The following is a 14,780-nucleotide window of genomic DNA, read 5'->3' on the forward strand; positions in this document are numbered from 1 at the left end:
GGAGTTACATTGTATTAAGTGTTCCCTTTATTTTTTTTAGGAGTGTATGTTTGAATTTACCCCCCAAATCTAGGGGAGATCTACAGAAAATATTTTGTTTCAAGATTCAAATTATTTGTATATAAATAAATGTTTTAACCTAATAATCTTTGTTAGGTGTTTATTTTGTTGTGGGTGTATTAGAAGCCATTTGACGTTTATTTCTTTGCAAATATAAATTCATAACTTAAATGCAGTGTCTCTCCACACAAATAGCACTCCAGCACCATCTTGTGGCCTAGTAAGAACTTTGTACTTTTGCAAATAGGATTCATGTACTATTGCTTTTGAAATTTTTTGGGGGGAAAAGAAGGTTTCATCTTTTGAAAGATTTGTTATCTTTCAAAGCATGGAAGAAGAATCTCTAACTAGCCACCTGTGATTATGCCACAGTGTCAGGAAGCTGTAGTATATGGTAGAAAATATTTCATTTCAATTTTTTCCCCAATTTTTGCTTTTATTTGCATAATTCCATACTAGTTATAGAGGAATAATGACCAAGCAGTAATACCAATACAGTGAACTGAAGATCTAATAAATACCTACATTACTTATCCATTGCCTAGATTAGACCCATCATTTCACAATCTCCAGATTTGTAGACTGGTGTTTTTACCACTATACCAAATTGACTGTCTTAACAATTAGAATGTTAATAAAGGGAAAAGAGGGGGGAAAACAATTAATTTCTAGCTTTTCTGTTTTTTGTACTTTCCCTATCAGTTACTTTACAGCATTTGTAAATATTTAAAAGCCAGACTGTAATTATATTTACCATGCTGGGTGATATATGGAAGCCATTCTTGTTTAAACTTAAATTCTATTATGCTGCTAATTTTGTCATTAATGTATATTCTCCAAGTTTAAATTTCCAGTTAAATATTGTCAGGATTATATCTTCCTTCTAGTAAATGTAGAACAAAATTTATTCTTGACGCTGTGAGCTTATATCTCATCAAATTGTAATGTTTCTTGGAATTTTGTAAAATTGCATCTTTTACCAAAAGTTTGATTTCAAAGTACATCCAAATGTTCTTAATAGCTGAAAAGCAGTTAACCAATTTCTGAAAGTGATTAGTAAAATGAAGCACATGAACCTTGTGCACTTTAAATGTATCGTCCATGGTTTGAGCAAGATGGTCTCCCAGAGCTCTAAACCAGCAGGAGACTTTGTTTTGAAGTCTTCTCACGAGGAGGATCTACTTGGTGGTTCTTCATTCCACCACGGTTGTTGGTACTGAAGTATATTCATTTTCATAATTGTAATTGATTCTATCCAAGATACCATTAAATTCTTCCATCTTCAGGGTTTGTCATAATTTGGCATGGTTATCTTATTATATTTCTTGTTGACTTTTCAAAATTGACTACCTTATACATCTGCCATTTGTCTCCCAGTACAGATTGCTGACCTTCTTTGTACATATTCAGTGAAACCAAATTCCTTGTTTATCTGAGCACATTCCTAAGCCTCAGAACTGAGCACATGGAATGTAAAACAATCAAGAGCAGACATGCTATGAAATCTTCTCTGGTTTATTGATTAACCGAAGCAGCTTCTTCTTTACAGCACTGCTGCCTTGATTATATACATTTCCGCCTAATTTAGCAATCTCCAATCAAGCTTGGATTTATTTTTGCAAATGGGAAGCAGATGTGAATCAAATCCTTGGAAAAATGTGTCCCCAAAACACACATCCCAAGGAAGTTAGATGATTTTTAAAAAAATCAGTTTAAACCAGTTATTAAATTGATAGGCTAATGGTTTAATTTAAACAATCATAGTTACTAAACTAAGCTAATAGTTTAATGAAAACAATTGTTTAATTAAAATAATCACATTGGGTACTTTTCAAATACTTAAGTGTACAGCACTGATGTGATTTAAGAGCTTAGGGAATCTTGCATGAACAGAGGACAGTGGGCTAAATAAACATAAGTATTTTAAGAATGAAGGAAAAAGAAGCAAAGAGTTCAAGGAAGAGTATTGTTCAAACACAGAATCACATTACTAGTTCAACTTTGGCCTGGAATGCAGTTTTTCCAACTGCTTCATGATTTGTAGAAGACATTTGAAGAAAGAAAGAGGGCAAACTTGCAAGCTTCCTGTAACAGGATTGGTGGGGAAAAGCAGAGTAGGTGTTTTGGAGTAATCAGGTCCCAGAAAAGAGTAAAAGTTAGAGAAAGAAATATGCTTCAATTATTTATTAATAAACCCTTGAATTTTAAGGCAGGAGAACTGGGTCTATTAATGATGGAATCCAAGAGGTGTCCCGAAGTAAGAGTAGCAAGGATGGGGTTGGGTGTCTCATCAGCTCTCTCTTAAAACATTCCAGACCCAGAAAAACTTCCCCTGAAAAAGAGCACCCATATACTGCTTTTAACTAGCACTTTTTCTCAGGTTCCCCGCTTCTAATAGTAGAAGAAAGGAATCTGGATTAAGCCCTAAGGAATCGGGAGTTGCATAAGCACTAGTTTTCATCATATCTAGACACAACCCTGATTAATTATATTTACTTTATTAAAAATTGAATATGCACTCCAAAGAATATTTAACATCCAATAAGACATTAATTTTCCCCAGTTCTCTTTTTATATTTTATTGATAGCCCCAATTTGTATGCATTGACAAAGAAACCAACCTCGTTGAAAATAATATGTTCCTGTACAATAACTGCTAGTGTTCTCTCATGTGTCCAAACATGTAATGGAGTGTAAACATTCTAACAGGCATTAATCCAAAAATTATTTCCCCCAGAAAAATTTGGGAATTTTCATTTGCAAAACCAAAGGTACAACAGACAGCAGACAAGACTTGTAAACTAGCACCTCCTTTGTGTAGTGTTGGTGGGCCTGGAAAATGGAAAGGCCATTAAACGGTTTTGGCTTTGTGCCGCTGGGTGATCCAAAGGAAGGTGGAGAGAATGACAGTGATGGTTCCCAAAGTTCCAAAGAACAGCAGGTATGGAAAATTGCCCTGAAAGGTAAAGGGAAATTTGAAGGCTTTTTCTAATTTGATTAGCTCCCAAAGCTTCTTTTTAATCAGCCTCAAAGGCTTGAATCAAAGGAGCTCTAGCACAGCTTTTATCAAACTGAAGTCCTTCAATGCTGTTGGATGTTAGCTTCCAACAACCTCAGCGAATAGAAAGCAGTCCTAACACATAATGTAATGATTATTCCCAGTTGGAATAATCTATTTCATTTAACAGCTCTTATTTTGAACTTTCCATCCCATCATGCCCAAGAGCTCCATCTCCTTGTACCAAGGGAAAAGCATACGGAACGTAAATCCCATCATCATCAAAGACCAACTTACCTGGCGCAAGCATTTATAGCCATGGTATGGATCTACACAGAGGCACTGGGACAAACCGGGTCCATCAGAAGTACAAAGCGATCCCTCTGGGCATACCCAAACTATAAAGAAAGAAGGTGGAGGGGCAAGGGTGAGGATATCCTCCTCTCACTTTTCAAGTCTCATTCCATAAACAGCATAACTAATAGCTTCTTGTCTTTAGTTTTCTTTCAGTCTCTTCCTCACCATTAGTACTGTGCCTTACATTAGCAGAGCTGACCTTATTCTGCCCACCTTAATCCTGCCAAACCCACCTATTCTTATCTTCCTGAGATTCAGGACGTGAGGACCTTGCTGCCCCTCACTTCAGGTCTTTTGCCTCCTACTACCACTGATGATATATTTTTGTACAAGGTGTGCTCCACACATAGCAAATATTTTGTTCAATTTACTCAGGACTAGGATTAGCCCATAAAATGCTAATGCTAAAATCAGAAGTAGATTCCTGGAGAAATGTATAGAAAACCCACCTCCTTGCCCAATTGCAGTTCATTCTGAAAAATATATAAATTTCAGAAATAATAGCTAACGAAGCAAGAACATTGATACCATGCAAAAGAACTTCCTTCTGGATAGTCCTCCACTGCCCTTAACAGAAATGCCCAAAGCAATTGTGCTGCTTTGATAGTAATAATTATTAAGAGTTACATGTTATCAATGAAGAAACAGAATAAGGTGAAAAAAAGTCAAAACCTCAACAGCCAAATTCAGAACTCAAATTAATATCATATAGTATTTATCTATTTCATTGACATCAGCATACAAAAGATAGTCAAGTGGAAACATTAAATTTGAGAGCTCCTTGTTTATTTCTGTTCTCCTTCCTGTAGCTGTTTCACTGCAGGGGAATTCTAGACTTTATTCCATGTTTGCAGACTGCAGCAAAACAGAGCGATAAGATTGACTCACATCTGATTCACACCTTTACTAATCGATGGTTAGGCTACTGCAATGCAGTAGTCTATGAAGCTGCCTTTGAACATGACCCAGACTGCAATGGGTCAAAATGCACTTTGTAGGCTTTTAGCAGATAAGAACCATTACTATAGAATAAACTCCCATTCTTCAATTACAGTACTGGCTGCTAAGAGGCTTCCAAATCAATCTTCTGGTTTTGAAGATTTAGTACCACCACCTCCAATACAATTGTGCCTGTCTCTCATGCTCTTCCAGGAAGTGGATATTAATGGCTCCATTCCTGATAGAGTTTTAGTAAGTCTAGCCCTATTCTTTGAGGGCCCTCAATCCTGTGGAACACCTTGGCCCCAGACGTCCAACAGGCAGCCATTCTTCTTTATTGTTTTTTTCATAAGATTGAAAATAATTTTGTTGGAGTTTGGAGGTAAAGAACTTATTTTTAGGGTCCTCATCACCAATCCCCACCTTTCTCTACCTCTTCTTGGGTTTCTACAGTCCAAGCACACAAGGTCTTGCTTACTATATCCCTACCAAGTCCCAATGAGCCATTGCACGAGCTCCTCTGGTCTTGACAGATACGATTGTTCCCTTGGATGGTGATATTTTTCCATACTTCGCTGCCTCCAGGACAATCCAGCTTATGGGGCAAAGCACTGGGGATCAACATAAATTATATCAGAAGCAAGTGAGAGGCAGATTCGATAGGGTTTCTTCCCCCCCCACCCGCCAAAAAAACACCTCAAAACCACATCCCAAATGCATAATGTTGTGAAAACAGGCATAGCCAAGAAAAGCTTTGGATGTCTACGGAATCCTTTTAATGAGAACGTGGCAGTATTGCATAACTGCCAAGGTTATGCTGCAGTTCAAATTTCCCATCTCCTGATGGGCTCCTGGAGGTAGGCCCTCCTCTGTTGGGATGCTGACACCTGATGGAACATTCTCCCCCTAAGGAGTCGGTTTTGTTCCTCCTTATTTTCTGGAAGTCCCTCAAGAGTACCAGTGGGATCTTGAGGTGGTTCTGTTGCTGATCAAATCTCACGTTGCATGTGTGTGTTTTTATGTGTTTTGGTTTGACATTTTTGCTATAAACTAGTTAGAATCACTTCTTGTGAAGTGGATATAAATTTGATAAATGAACTCAAGTCAGCAGCCTCTGCTCATTTTCATCTGTCATCATTTACAATACTCACAGGGTCTGCAGCTGAGTGAATCCTCGGAAGCGGTCTTCAGGGAGACTTTCCAATGGATTGTCAGTCAGATCACTACATTAAGAACAAGATAATGAAGAGAATACATTCAGAGCCAATGCTGTGCTTCCTCTATGCTGTGAATAATGTTTAGTATAGTACATCACTCTGATGTCATGTCTGCTACAGTGGGACAATTCACATTTAAAAACAACTATCTCAATCTTGAGGCTTTCCTGCTTTCCAGCTTGAAGACAGATAGTACATGTGCAATTCAAATGCCCGAATATAGAATTCAAACACTCCCCAACAACTGTTCATACAAAAAGAACACACATTTCATGGCTGTTTACACAACAAATGTAATGCCTGTATGTATCAAAGACTCACCTATAAACCATTACCAAGCATTTGAGCACAAATTACTTGCAATTATTGCTGGTATTTCAGAAAGGGACACCAGAACCCACAAGCTGTCTTTTGTCTCCCCTAGCCTCAGTGTTCAGGGTGAATAAAGAACCCCAAAGACCTGTACTATCAAAAAAAAACAAACCCAAAAACCCCACCCTTTCAGTTTTGTGTATTGTATGGGGAATTATGAACATGATAGTACCGATAATCCTATCAGCTGCCACTTTATGCTTGCTTGTGCTTCACCACCATGACTGACTGCCATGAACTGAGGGGAGAGGAGATGAAGGAGGGAATGCTTTGGAAAACTAAACTAAGTGCAGTATCTCCACAAGGTGCTGCTTCAAGGTCACCCAGCTGGAGGAAGGGGGGGCACATACCAACCTGTGCTTGAAACGACTGTTAGGAAAACATCTTGCCTGAACCATAGAAGGAGCCATGTGATTTTCAGTTCTGTCTTTCTTTTACTGCAATACACTTGACCTTTAATCAACTATACCTTTCTCAACAAATTGATCCAAGGATCATTTCTAATTAGAGGTTTAAACTGACAGGTCCAACAAATTCAACTTACATGACGAAAGCTGTATTCACTTCCTGGAAGCTAGAGTACAGCTGATGTAATGAGCAGTTTCCATAATCCAACCTATAGATGAAGAGAGATAAGCAGCTCTCTTACTTCTACTGTAAAGGACTGGGTAATGTTATTTTTATATTGGAAGTAATAGAAAACATTTCACAATAGCTAGGCAAGACTTATCACAAACCACAGTTATGGAATGTTATACTTCTGTTGGTGTAACATTTTTTGAACAGATGCAGTAGTCAATTACACTTGTTGACTGAGTTCCCACGTTTTTTATTCTTTGGGTACATTTATTACAATGGAACAAAGAAAGAAAAATAAAATGCTGAATCCAACAATCCTAACATGCTGCACAAATCCAGATATTGGGAGAGATATCAAATTGCTTGGAAAGGTTGGCTGTTGAGCAGGATATAAGACAAATATCACAATGTTCTTTGTGTCTCGTGGCAGCTATCCCTCCAGTTTTATCCTTCATCAAAATTCTGATCCTATGTTTTATCCAACAAATAATGTTCGAGAAAAAATATTCCAGGATGATACTGTACCATAAAATTTATTCATACATTAATGTATTGAATAAATCAACTTGGGAAAATGAAGTGATAAATAAAAGGTACACTACTTAACATTTAACTTCAACTCACATTACCTTGTCAGCATAGCCAATACGAAGAGAATAGAAATTATCATTCAAGTTATAACAGTACACATATTTTGTTCTAATTAATATTTTTCAGATTACTATCCTAGAAATCATGCATAATGAACTGCCCAGCAATTCAGAAAAATAAAATTAGTATATAAGTTCAATAACTATATATTTAAAACTCTCAGTAAGCAAAGTATATTTACTTTATTTTACAGAAGTATAATAACATACATTCACAAGACTCAAATCTCAGTAAACCTTAGCATAAAACAATTAAAATCCCATCAACCTCACTCCACTATGATCATTTAAAGGTTATATGAAAACTAGATGCACATACAAATGTAATGCCAGAACTGTAAAAGGAAAATACATTTAAGGCAGCATTTTCCATAGAAAGGGAGGACCTGCCTTCTATTTCATATCCCTTACTTCCTGAGGGAATTTTTGCAATGCTGTCATATTTTCTCCCATTTAAATAATATCTAGCTATGTTACTGTTCTCACCACTGAGAAATGAAGGAAGGAAAGAAAAAGAAAGATTTTTAAAACAGCAACAATATATTTGGAAAGTTCATTTTATATGTTCTCATAATATACTTTTTTAAAAAATTAAGCCTATTTAATCAGATCATGATCTCTTGAGGGCCTTGGAATATTTAAAAAATATTTCTGGACAATGCACCTTGGAATCCAAAACAAGATATAATTATCAGATGCCAGGGACTGCACTTGGATTGCCCTGTTGGATTGCCTGTCACCACGGTTAAGCAAAAGATAATGTACTTGGCCTCAAGTACTGTATTACAGAGCATATTTTGTTAGGCTGTCAGCTTGCGTCAGGCGCTGAATATTTTTCCCCATAAGCGAATGTGGAAAAAAGCCTGAGCCGTCCGCGCATTGCAATTCCGGGGTGTAACCTGGGTAACCCCAGGCGGGGAGGAGCCCGGATAAAGGTAAGAAATTTATGTCGGCTCGAATCGACTCACCCCAAAACAATCTTCTTGTCCCTCTCTAAACAACAGCGGCCCCGTCGTACCGCACCCACCCGAGAACCGCAGAAAACGGCTGCTGCGGACTCATTTCGCATGGGCCCAGCACAAGAGCCGCAGACCTGCAAGGAGAAGGTAGACGGAAACTATGAAAGACCCCTCATTTATCTCCCCCCTCCCGGACAAGCCACCTCCCTCTTTACCTGCTCCAAAGTTTCTACCAGGAACCCGACGGATGAGGGGACTACCAAATACAGGAACAGCTGGGGAACCCAGAGCCAACTGGGCGCAGCCATGATGCGTCACATGATCGCAAACTTGCAGCCACGTGAATCTGAATAAAAACAAGTACGGAAAGCATGTTATTTTCTCCCACGAGAGAATAAAAGAGAGGCATAATAACGATGCTATTTATGAATTTGAAAAAAAAATCAAAAATCTATAGCTGGATTATTCGTTTTAGGTGAACCTAATATATGAGATAGACTCATTACATGCAAAGCAAGATAGTTCAAGCCATGATTTGTCATAATTGAGATGATTATGGCTTACAGCTCATGAAAACCCCAAATCCACAATCTCAGAAAATTAGAACTGAGCAATTAGCACCATAGGAAGTCACTATCATCTGCCTCTCCTTGGGGATTTTTTTTCTTGAATATTCTTCACACACCTATTAATTGTAACATATTTTCTAATGACTTGCTTTGAAGAACTTTTATATCTTTCTGGAAAAAAATGAGTTGGTTTTAATATTACATAGCTATGGATTTTAGGATTCCCCCTCCTCCACATAGCTGGTTGCTATTTATGAGTCTGAAGGACATTCATGTAATCCATCTTTAAAACCTTCTGAATAGAGACTTCAGGCTTGTGCATGTAGAGTTGAGTGTTATACAAAAATTGTTTAGCAAACTTGTATGTCATATTTGAGACATGACATTAAATGCATGAAGCAAACAATATATTATTTCCAAGAAAATTGTAACTATCTCCTTGGAAAATATGTGAATAAAGCATGAAGTATAAAATACTAATTAGCCCCAGCACTCACTCATACAATTTGTTAAATCATAATAGATTTTGTTTGGTTTAGACTCAGTAAATTATATAAACCCAGCCTTTGTGACTTGTAAATCACAGTTTATAGCTTAGCATTTTATGTCAACTTAGCTGTAGATTTATTCCATACATTATGGTTAAATTGAGCTTGATTAGAACAAACGATTCTTATTCACTGAAGTCAAAATTACATTTTAATATACAAGATTTAACCAGACTATTTGTGGTTTTCAGAGAAAAATCAGTGGACTGATAATCATTTTCCCAAGGATGTCTCCCTCTCTTAAAAGCCACTGCATTTTATCACCTTGACCTTGAATGCCTGTATAATAAACTGTTAAAGACACATAATTGCACCAATATACCATACTTTCCAAATTCTCCATGATCATTCCTTGAAAAAGAGAACACTGTCCAGACCAAAGTGCATCTGATATCAATTCACCATTTCATCTCAGTGATCACAGCAGATTTATGAATAATGTTAAGTATCTCATGCTTTTGTTTACCGTGTTAAGCAATCCACTTGCTCTTGTGACATTTGAGGTCTAAGAAATTTTCACCACTTCTGCTTGCAAACTAGATTGAAATTCAGCAGTAAATTTGATCCTGCAGAAATTTGCCACAATCAAGCCATTAAAAAAATCTAGAAGTTAACACTGAAAATGAATGAAAAATCTTCATTTTAAAAGATTCAGCAAAGTTTATACTGTAGTTCAAGTAGATGATTTTTACATTCACCCTCAGGATCAAAATATGGAGGAAAAAGTGGTTCAATCAGCCACCACTGGATCTGAAAAACCCAAAAGCAGTTTGACATTTCACAAAGCAATTCTGAGATGGAAATATGTTAAATATATGGAAATATGTTAAAGATAGCCACTTGTCTGAAATGCTTTATTTTTCAATTAATATATTTTATTATTTTAGAGAAAATGTATAAATGAAAAAAATCTGAAATGATAAAAAAAAAGTTAAATAAACTTAATCCTATTATGGCTCAATGAGGTGGCTAACTTATGGCACGTGTGACAGAGGTGGCACTCAGAGACCTCTCTGTAGACACATGCCCAGCCCAGCCCAGCTCCATCTGTCACGTTTCCCTCCTTAGTGCAGGAGTGAAGTGCCCCTACACTTGCCTTTGCGTGAAAAGGTATTCTGCCTTCATCGCCATACATTTGCTGTTGCTGCCTCCATGGCCTGCCCTCTGCTCTCACAGTGCCTTGTGCAGCACAGTGAAATTTTGCATGCTTCACAATGAGGGAGACAGGGTCCCCTCCCCCTGGAGCCCATTACAACATGGAGCCACAATGAGACCCTGCAGCGTCAATGTCTCACTCTCGCATCCCAGATGTCAGTTGCTTTTCCTGCAGAGTTGCTGGAGTTGTGATGGCATGCCTCCCTGCTGGCCAGCTGGTCTTCGGCTCTCCGCCGACTAGCTGGTCCTCGGCACACTGCTCCTGGGCTCATTGGGTTCTGGACAGAGAAACCGAGAGAGGCATATAGAGGGAGGGAGGGAGGAAAAGAGAGAAAGAAGAAGGAGGGGAAGAGAGAGAGAGGGAGAGAAAGAGAGCGTGAAAGGGGGGAATGAGGGGGGGAGGGAAAGAAAAAGAAAGAGGGAAAGAGGGAGGGAAAGAGACAGGGAGGGAGGGAAAGAGAAAGAAGGAAAGAGGGAGGGAGGGGAAGAGAAAGAGGGAGGGAAAGAGAGAAAGAGGGAGGGAAAGGATATTACTAAAGTTTTTTTCTTTATTATTGTTGCTAAACATAATAATTCAAAAGCAGAAAAAAAATGAAGGGGCATAAAAGTGCATTTATCATGTTTTTCTTAGAACAATGAACTGAATTCTGCCCTGTTTATCATTATTTTAGGTAGTAAAACCTCAGTATTCAGGTTAAATTGCTGTGTTGGCACTTTGCGATAAATAAGTGGGTTGGGGGTTGCAGTTTGGACACCCATCTCCAAAAAGTTTGTCATCACTGTCTAGTTGATAAGTCTAAGACAATGGATAGGTTCCCATAGTTACAACCCACCTGACCTCATGATAGTCTACTGTATACTAAAAATGTCTAACCTAATCACAGTATGTTTCTAAGAACAAAACACATTATGTTTTTAAGAACATTCCAACATTGTTCTTAATCAGCGTATTGGCACAATCCATCCACTTTGGAATGGCAAATGAAACAAAATGTTTAAAAGTTATGATATTTATTTATAGTTACTTACAAAGCACATTTAAAGTATTAAAGTAACCAAAAAACTCTTTACAATCCCCAAGGCAGGTCACAACTTTTGAGCACCTCTAACGTTTGGAAATGGAAAGTTGAAAATGTTGACATGCCCTAGATGACATTTGATTAGTTCTGGCAATACCCATTATTTAAATTCAGCAAATTTCCAGTTTAATAGAAACAGCTGTTATAACCAATAGCCCAACCATTTTTTCAAACGCTAACTGCATGTCATCATCTGAATTTTACGTTGCCCTTTAAAAAGATAGTCCAAAAATGGATTCAGAACCATCACAGTTGGGGATGAGAGAACAACATCAAGCCCTCTTAGATGAAACTAGCTTTCAATCAGCTTTTGAATTTTCTGTTAACTCCACTTGCTGTTGTCTTCTGTTCCTGCTTGGAATTAAGACAACAACCTTCCTCATATTTCCCTGGTTGTGACTGCTTACAGACTCAGTTTCTAAAAGTGCAGCCCAAGTCCATTTTATTTCCAATTTTCTAATGATGTAAAAGGCCTTAATAAGATTGTGATTCCTTATTAATAGTGAAAAGTTCTACAATGCTAATGAACTCCTACAAACCATTTTGGTTTTAGGGTCAATAATGTATTGTTGAAATATCAGTATGGACAATTCTGGGGAAGGGTTTTTTTTTGTGCGACTTGGAATAAAAGAGATTATATTTTGGGAGAGCAATTGCTCAATCTCTTGCTTTTTTAAATGAGTAGGAAAAAAAAACACCAGTTTCCACAAGCCAAACCAGTCTATTTAACATTCAACAATTCGTTATAATATCAGCTAAATACAGTCTATTTAGCTTATATTAGCAAGTTACCTATTATTTTGTGTATATGCAGGAAGAAAGTGAAAGTCAAACATTTGAGTTTCACAAGAACCTCTATTAGGTGCCATGAGCTTGGATACTCTGTATGAAGACCCAAAGCCATCATCATGCCCAGAATAAGAGGCAGGGAATTCATTTTTGGGAATGAAAGTTATTAAAAAATTGTCTTCCCAAGTGCTGCCCTTTTCCTTGCAGAATTGAAAAGCAATTATCAATTTCTATGGGTGGGAAGGACCTTAATGTTCCTAGTGGCTCCATAGACTAGCTAAAGGAAATCCACACATCTTAAAATGGTTAAGATTGAGAAACACTGGTCTAGATAATGAATTGTACTTAAGTTTCCAGCTGTTTTTGGAAATCTGACATGGTTCAGTAATGTGAATTAGCAAATCTAGATACCTTATTGAGCAATATCTGATTGGTCACTGCTGTAAATGGTTATTAACCTGACCGTTTTGTAACTTGAAAGATGGGGTATAAATATATGTCAGCTGAGGTATTTCACTGTACTTGGCTGAGAAGGCCCCTGCCTCACCCTGAGAACCTATTGGACTGAAAAGACATCGTTAAGGTTTGCACAGTGTGCTGAATCGGGTTTCTTAAATGGTTACTGTTAAACTTGGTTATGGCTTAATAGCATGTTTCGCAAACTCCTCTCATTTGATTCGTTGACTTTTCAGCGTATTTTGCTTATGTAAAAAATGAACTAATTTAGCAAACATTTAAGCAAGCTGTGTTTGTTTCGCTGCGTTTCACGATACGCTTATCCATGGTTAGCAATTTAGGAATTACGGTAATATATTCTTTGACTGTACACGGGTCATTCAACTATAAAGCAACAGCGCTGGTTGGATTTTCGTAACGTGCCGAGCTGAACCCTATGAAGTTAATCTGCAGCTTAGTGTGCCAGCAGTAGAAACGCAGCCAGTGCCAAGTATTAACATGGCGGCAGGTGGCATGGGCGGCTTGATGTCATCCGGATGCGCGAAGTGGGCGGTGCTTGTCCTTGGGAATGTCAGCCCGGCTGTGAGACGCGAAGTGTCGGCGGCAGCAGAGCTGCACGTGCGTACATCACCGAGCTGCGGAGAGATTATCTGCGGTTAACTCTCATCCATCGCTCGCCTCGTGGTAAGTAGGGGGGACCGCCTCCTCGGGCAAAAGCTGCTTTTCTAGTGTTAGAGCAAAAAGCTTTCCCCGCCACTTCCCTGATTATAGGCAAAGATGTTACACGTGTTTAGGGCTGTTTTTCTTTGATAGTTTCTCACGAGCAGGGAATCTAGATAAGCCCCCCCCCCCTTACCTTCTGCTTCTTGGCACAGGTAGAGCCTTGGGATGCTGAGGTTGGGAATTCCATCCAGATAGGAGACATTGTTTTCCAGCTACAAGGAGCCTCAGGGCAAAGTTGATGACCATCAAGGTCCCTTCCAACTCTGTCATTCTGTTGGGTAGCAGATCGCTCTACTGAAGCTACTGTGTGGACCCTAAGTGAGAATCTATGCAATTGCGTAGGATCCTCTGAGGCTACAGAACATAATTCCCATACTATGGACTACCTGCCTTTTCTGGCTGATTGCGCATGGGGTGAGACTGTTGGTATGTCATACTTTTCCTAAGACATATAAAATACACTTGCTGTTAGACATATTCTGATTAGCTCCAATTGTCTCTGCTATATCTGTAACATTTGTTCCTGTAATTGTGCTAACAGGTGTAATTTATTTTGAGATGAGCACGGAAGGAGATTGCCAGATTTGCTAAGGTCACAGCCTGCTCTTGAAGTTATTAGGTTTTTGTCCAAAGTGCTCTGAACCTCATTCAAGACTTTCTCTTCAAAGTCTTGACATACATTTCTCACAATATCTCTAAAGTAATTTAATTTTAGAGGTCAGTGAACTTGTAGGGGAGAAGTTGATTGAGATTCAGGTTTCACTGGCCAGCAAGTTTTTTCAAACTCTATAAAGAGGAGAAGCGCTATGAGGTTTGTGTTCAATCAATTCTTTTGTGACTGGATCAACTTCAGTTTGTTAGAATTGCCTGTTAGTAATTGCTTCTTTGAATTATTTAAGCTCATGCGTCATCAATGATAAGATCTAGCTACTTATCTCTGACAATTATTTCTGATATTTTTCTGAAATGATCTTCTCCTGTGATTCCAAATTTCAGATTGTGTGTCCAAAATATTTAACCTTTAGTTTCATTGTTAGTGCTTTCAGCAATTAGCTTGGAATTATTGCATCTGATATGGAATGCCTAGAATCTTGCAAATCTTGAGATAAAGCTCAGCCAGACACTTGTAGCCTAACTTTGACAAACAAAAGGGAGCTTTGATATCCTCCCCAATGAGTTATTCTCCCCTTTATATACGATTTAGAGTTTTCAAGATGATGCTTCCTGGTCAGAAGGCAATTGTGAGAATGAATCTCTGAGACAGGATACTCCTATCTAAGTAAGCAAATGGTAGAAGTTTTTCAAGAGGAAGCCAACATGTCTCATATGC

The 14,780-nt window shown here is 38.2% G+C and overlaps 2 protein-coding genes across 4 annotated transcripts in view; one reads left to right on the forward strand and one right to left on the reverse strand.

Moving 5' to 3' along the window:
- Positions 1-2,542: 2,542 nt before the first annotated feature.
- ATRAID (all-trans retinoic acid induced differentiation factor) lies at positions 2,543-8,457 on the reverse strand. Its single transcript, XM_026708681.2, has 7 exons — positions 8,347-8,457; positions 8,141-8,265; positions 6,488-6,559; positions 5,506-5,577; positions 4,844-4,965; positions 3,356-3,456; positions 2,543-3,016 (listed from the first exon to the last, which is right to left on the reverse strand). The coding sequence occupies exons 1-7, from the start codon at positions 8,437-8,439 to the stop codon at positions 2,912-2,914; spliced, it is 690 nt and encodes a 229-aa protein (XP_026564466.1). The 5' UTR covers positions 8,440-8,457; the 3' UTR covers positions 2,543-2,911.
- Positions 7,993-14,780, forward strand: part of SLC5A6 (solute carrier family 5 member 6) — a 29,407-nt gene continuing 22,619 nt past the window's right edge. Inside the window, exon 1 of one of the 3 annotated variants that reach the window (XM_087928966.1) lies at positions 7,993-8,107. The gene's annotated coding sequence lies outside the window, so the exon portion shown is untranslated. Of the gene's footprint in view, positions 8,108-13,278; positions 13,412-14,780 lie in introns of those variants that run through there. The other 2 variants (XM_026708677.2, XM_087928961.1) reach the window with 2 other exon arrangements.

Source organism: Pseudonaja textilis, chromosome 1 (assembly GCF_049901715.1).
Source record: "Pseudonaja textilis isolate UNSWEBS1 chromosome 1, rPseTex1.2, whole genome shotgun sequence".
Taxonomy (NCBI): Eukaryota; Metazoa; Chordata; class Lepidosauria; order Squamata; family Elapidae; genus Pseudonaja; species Pseudonaja textilis.

Excerpts from the sequence above, each read along its gene's own strand:
- ATRAID (XM_026708681.2), bottom strand. The coding sequence starts at position 8,439 with ATGGCTGCGCCCAGTTGGCTCTGGGTTCCCCAGCTGTTCCTGTATTTG. Across the intron at positions 6,560-8,140 it reads GACAAGAAGATTGTTTTGGG|GTTGGATTATGGAAACTGCT; the intron begins GTGAGTCGATTC and ends CTTCATCTATAG. Across the intron at positions 5,578-6,487 it reads GTGAATACAGCTTTCGTCAT|TGATCTGACTGACAATCCAT; the intron begins GTAAGTTGAATT and ends TTCTTAATGTAG.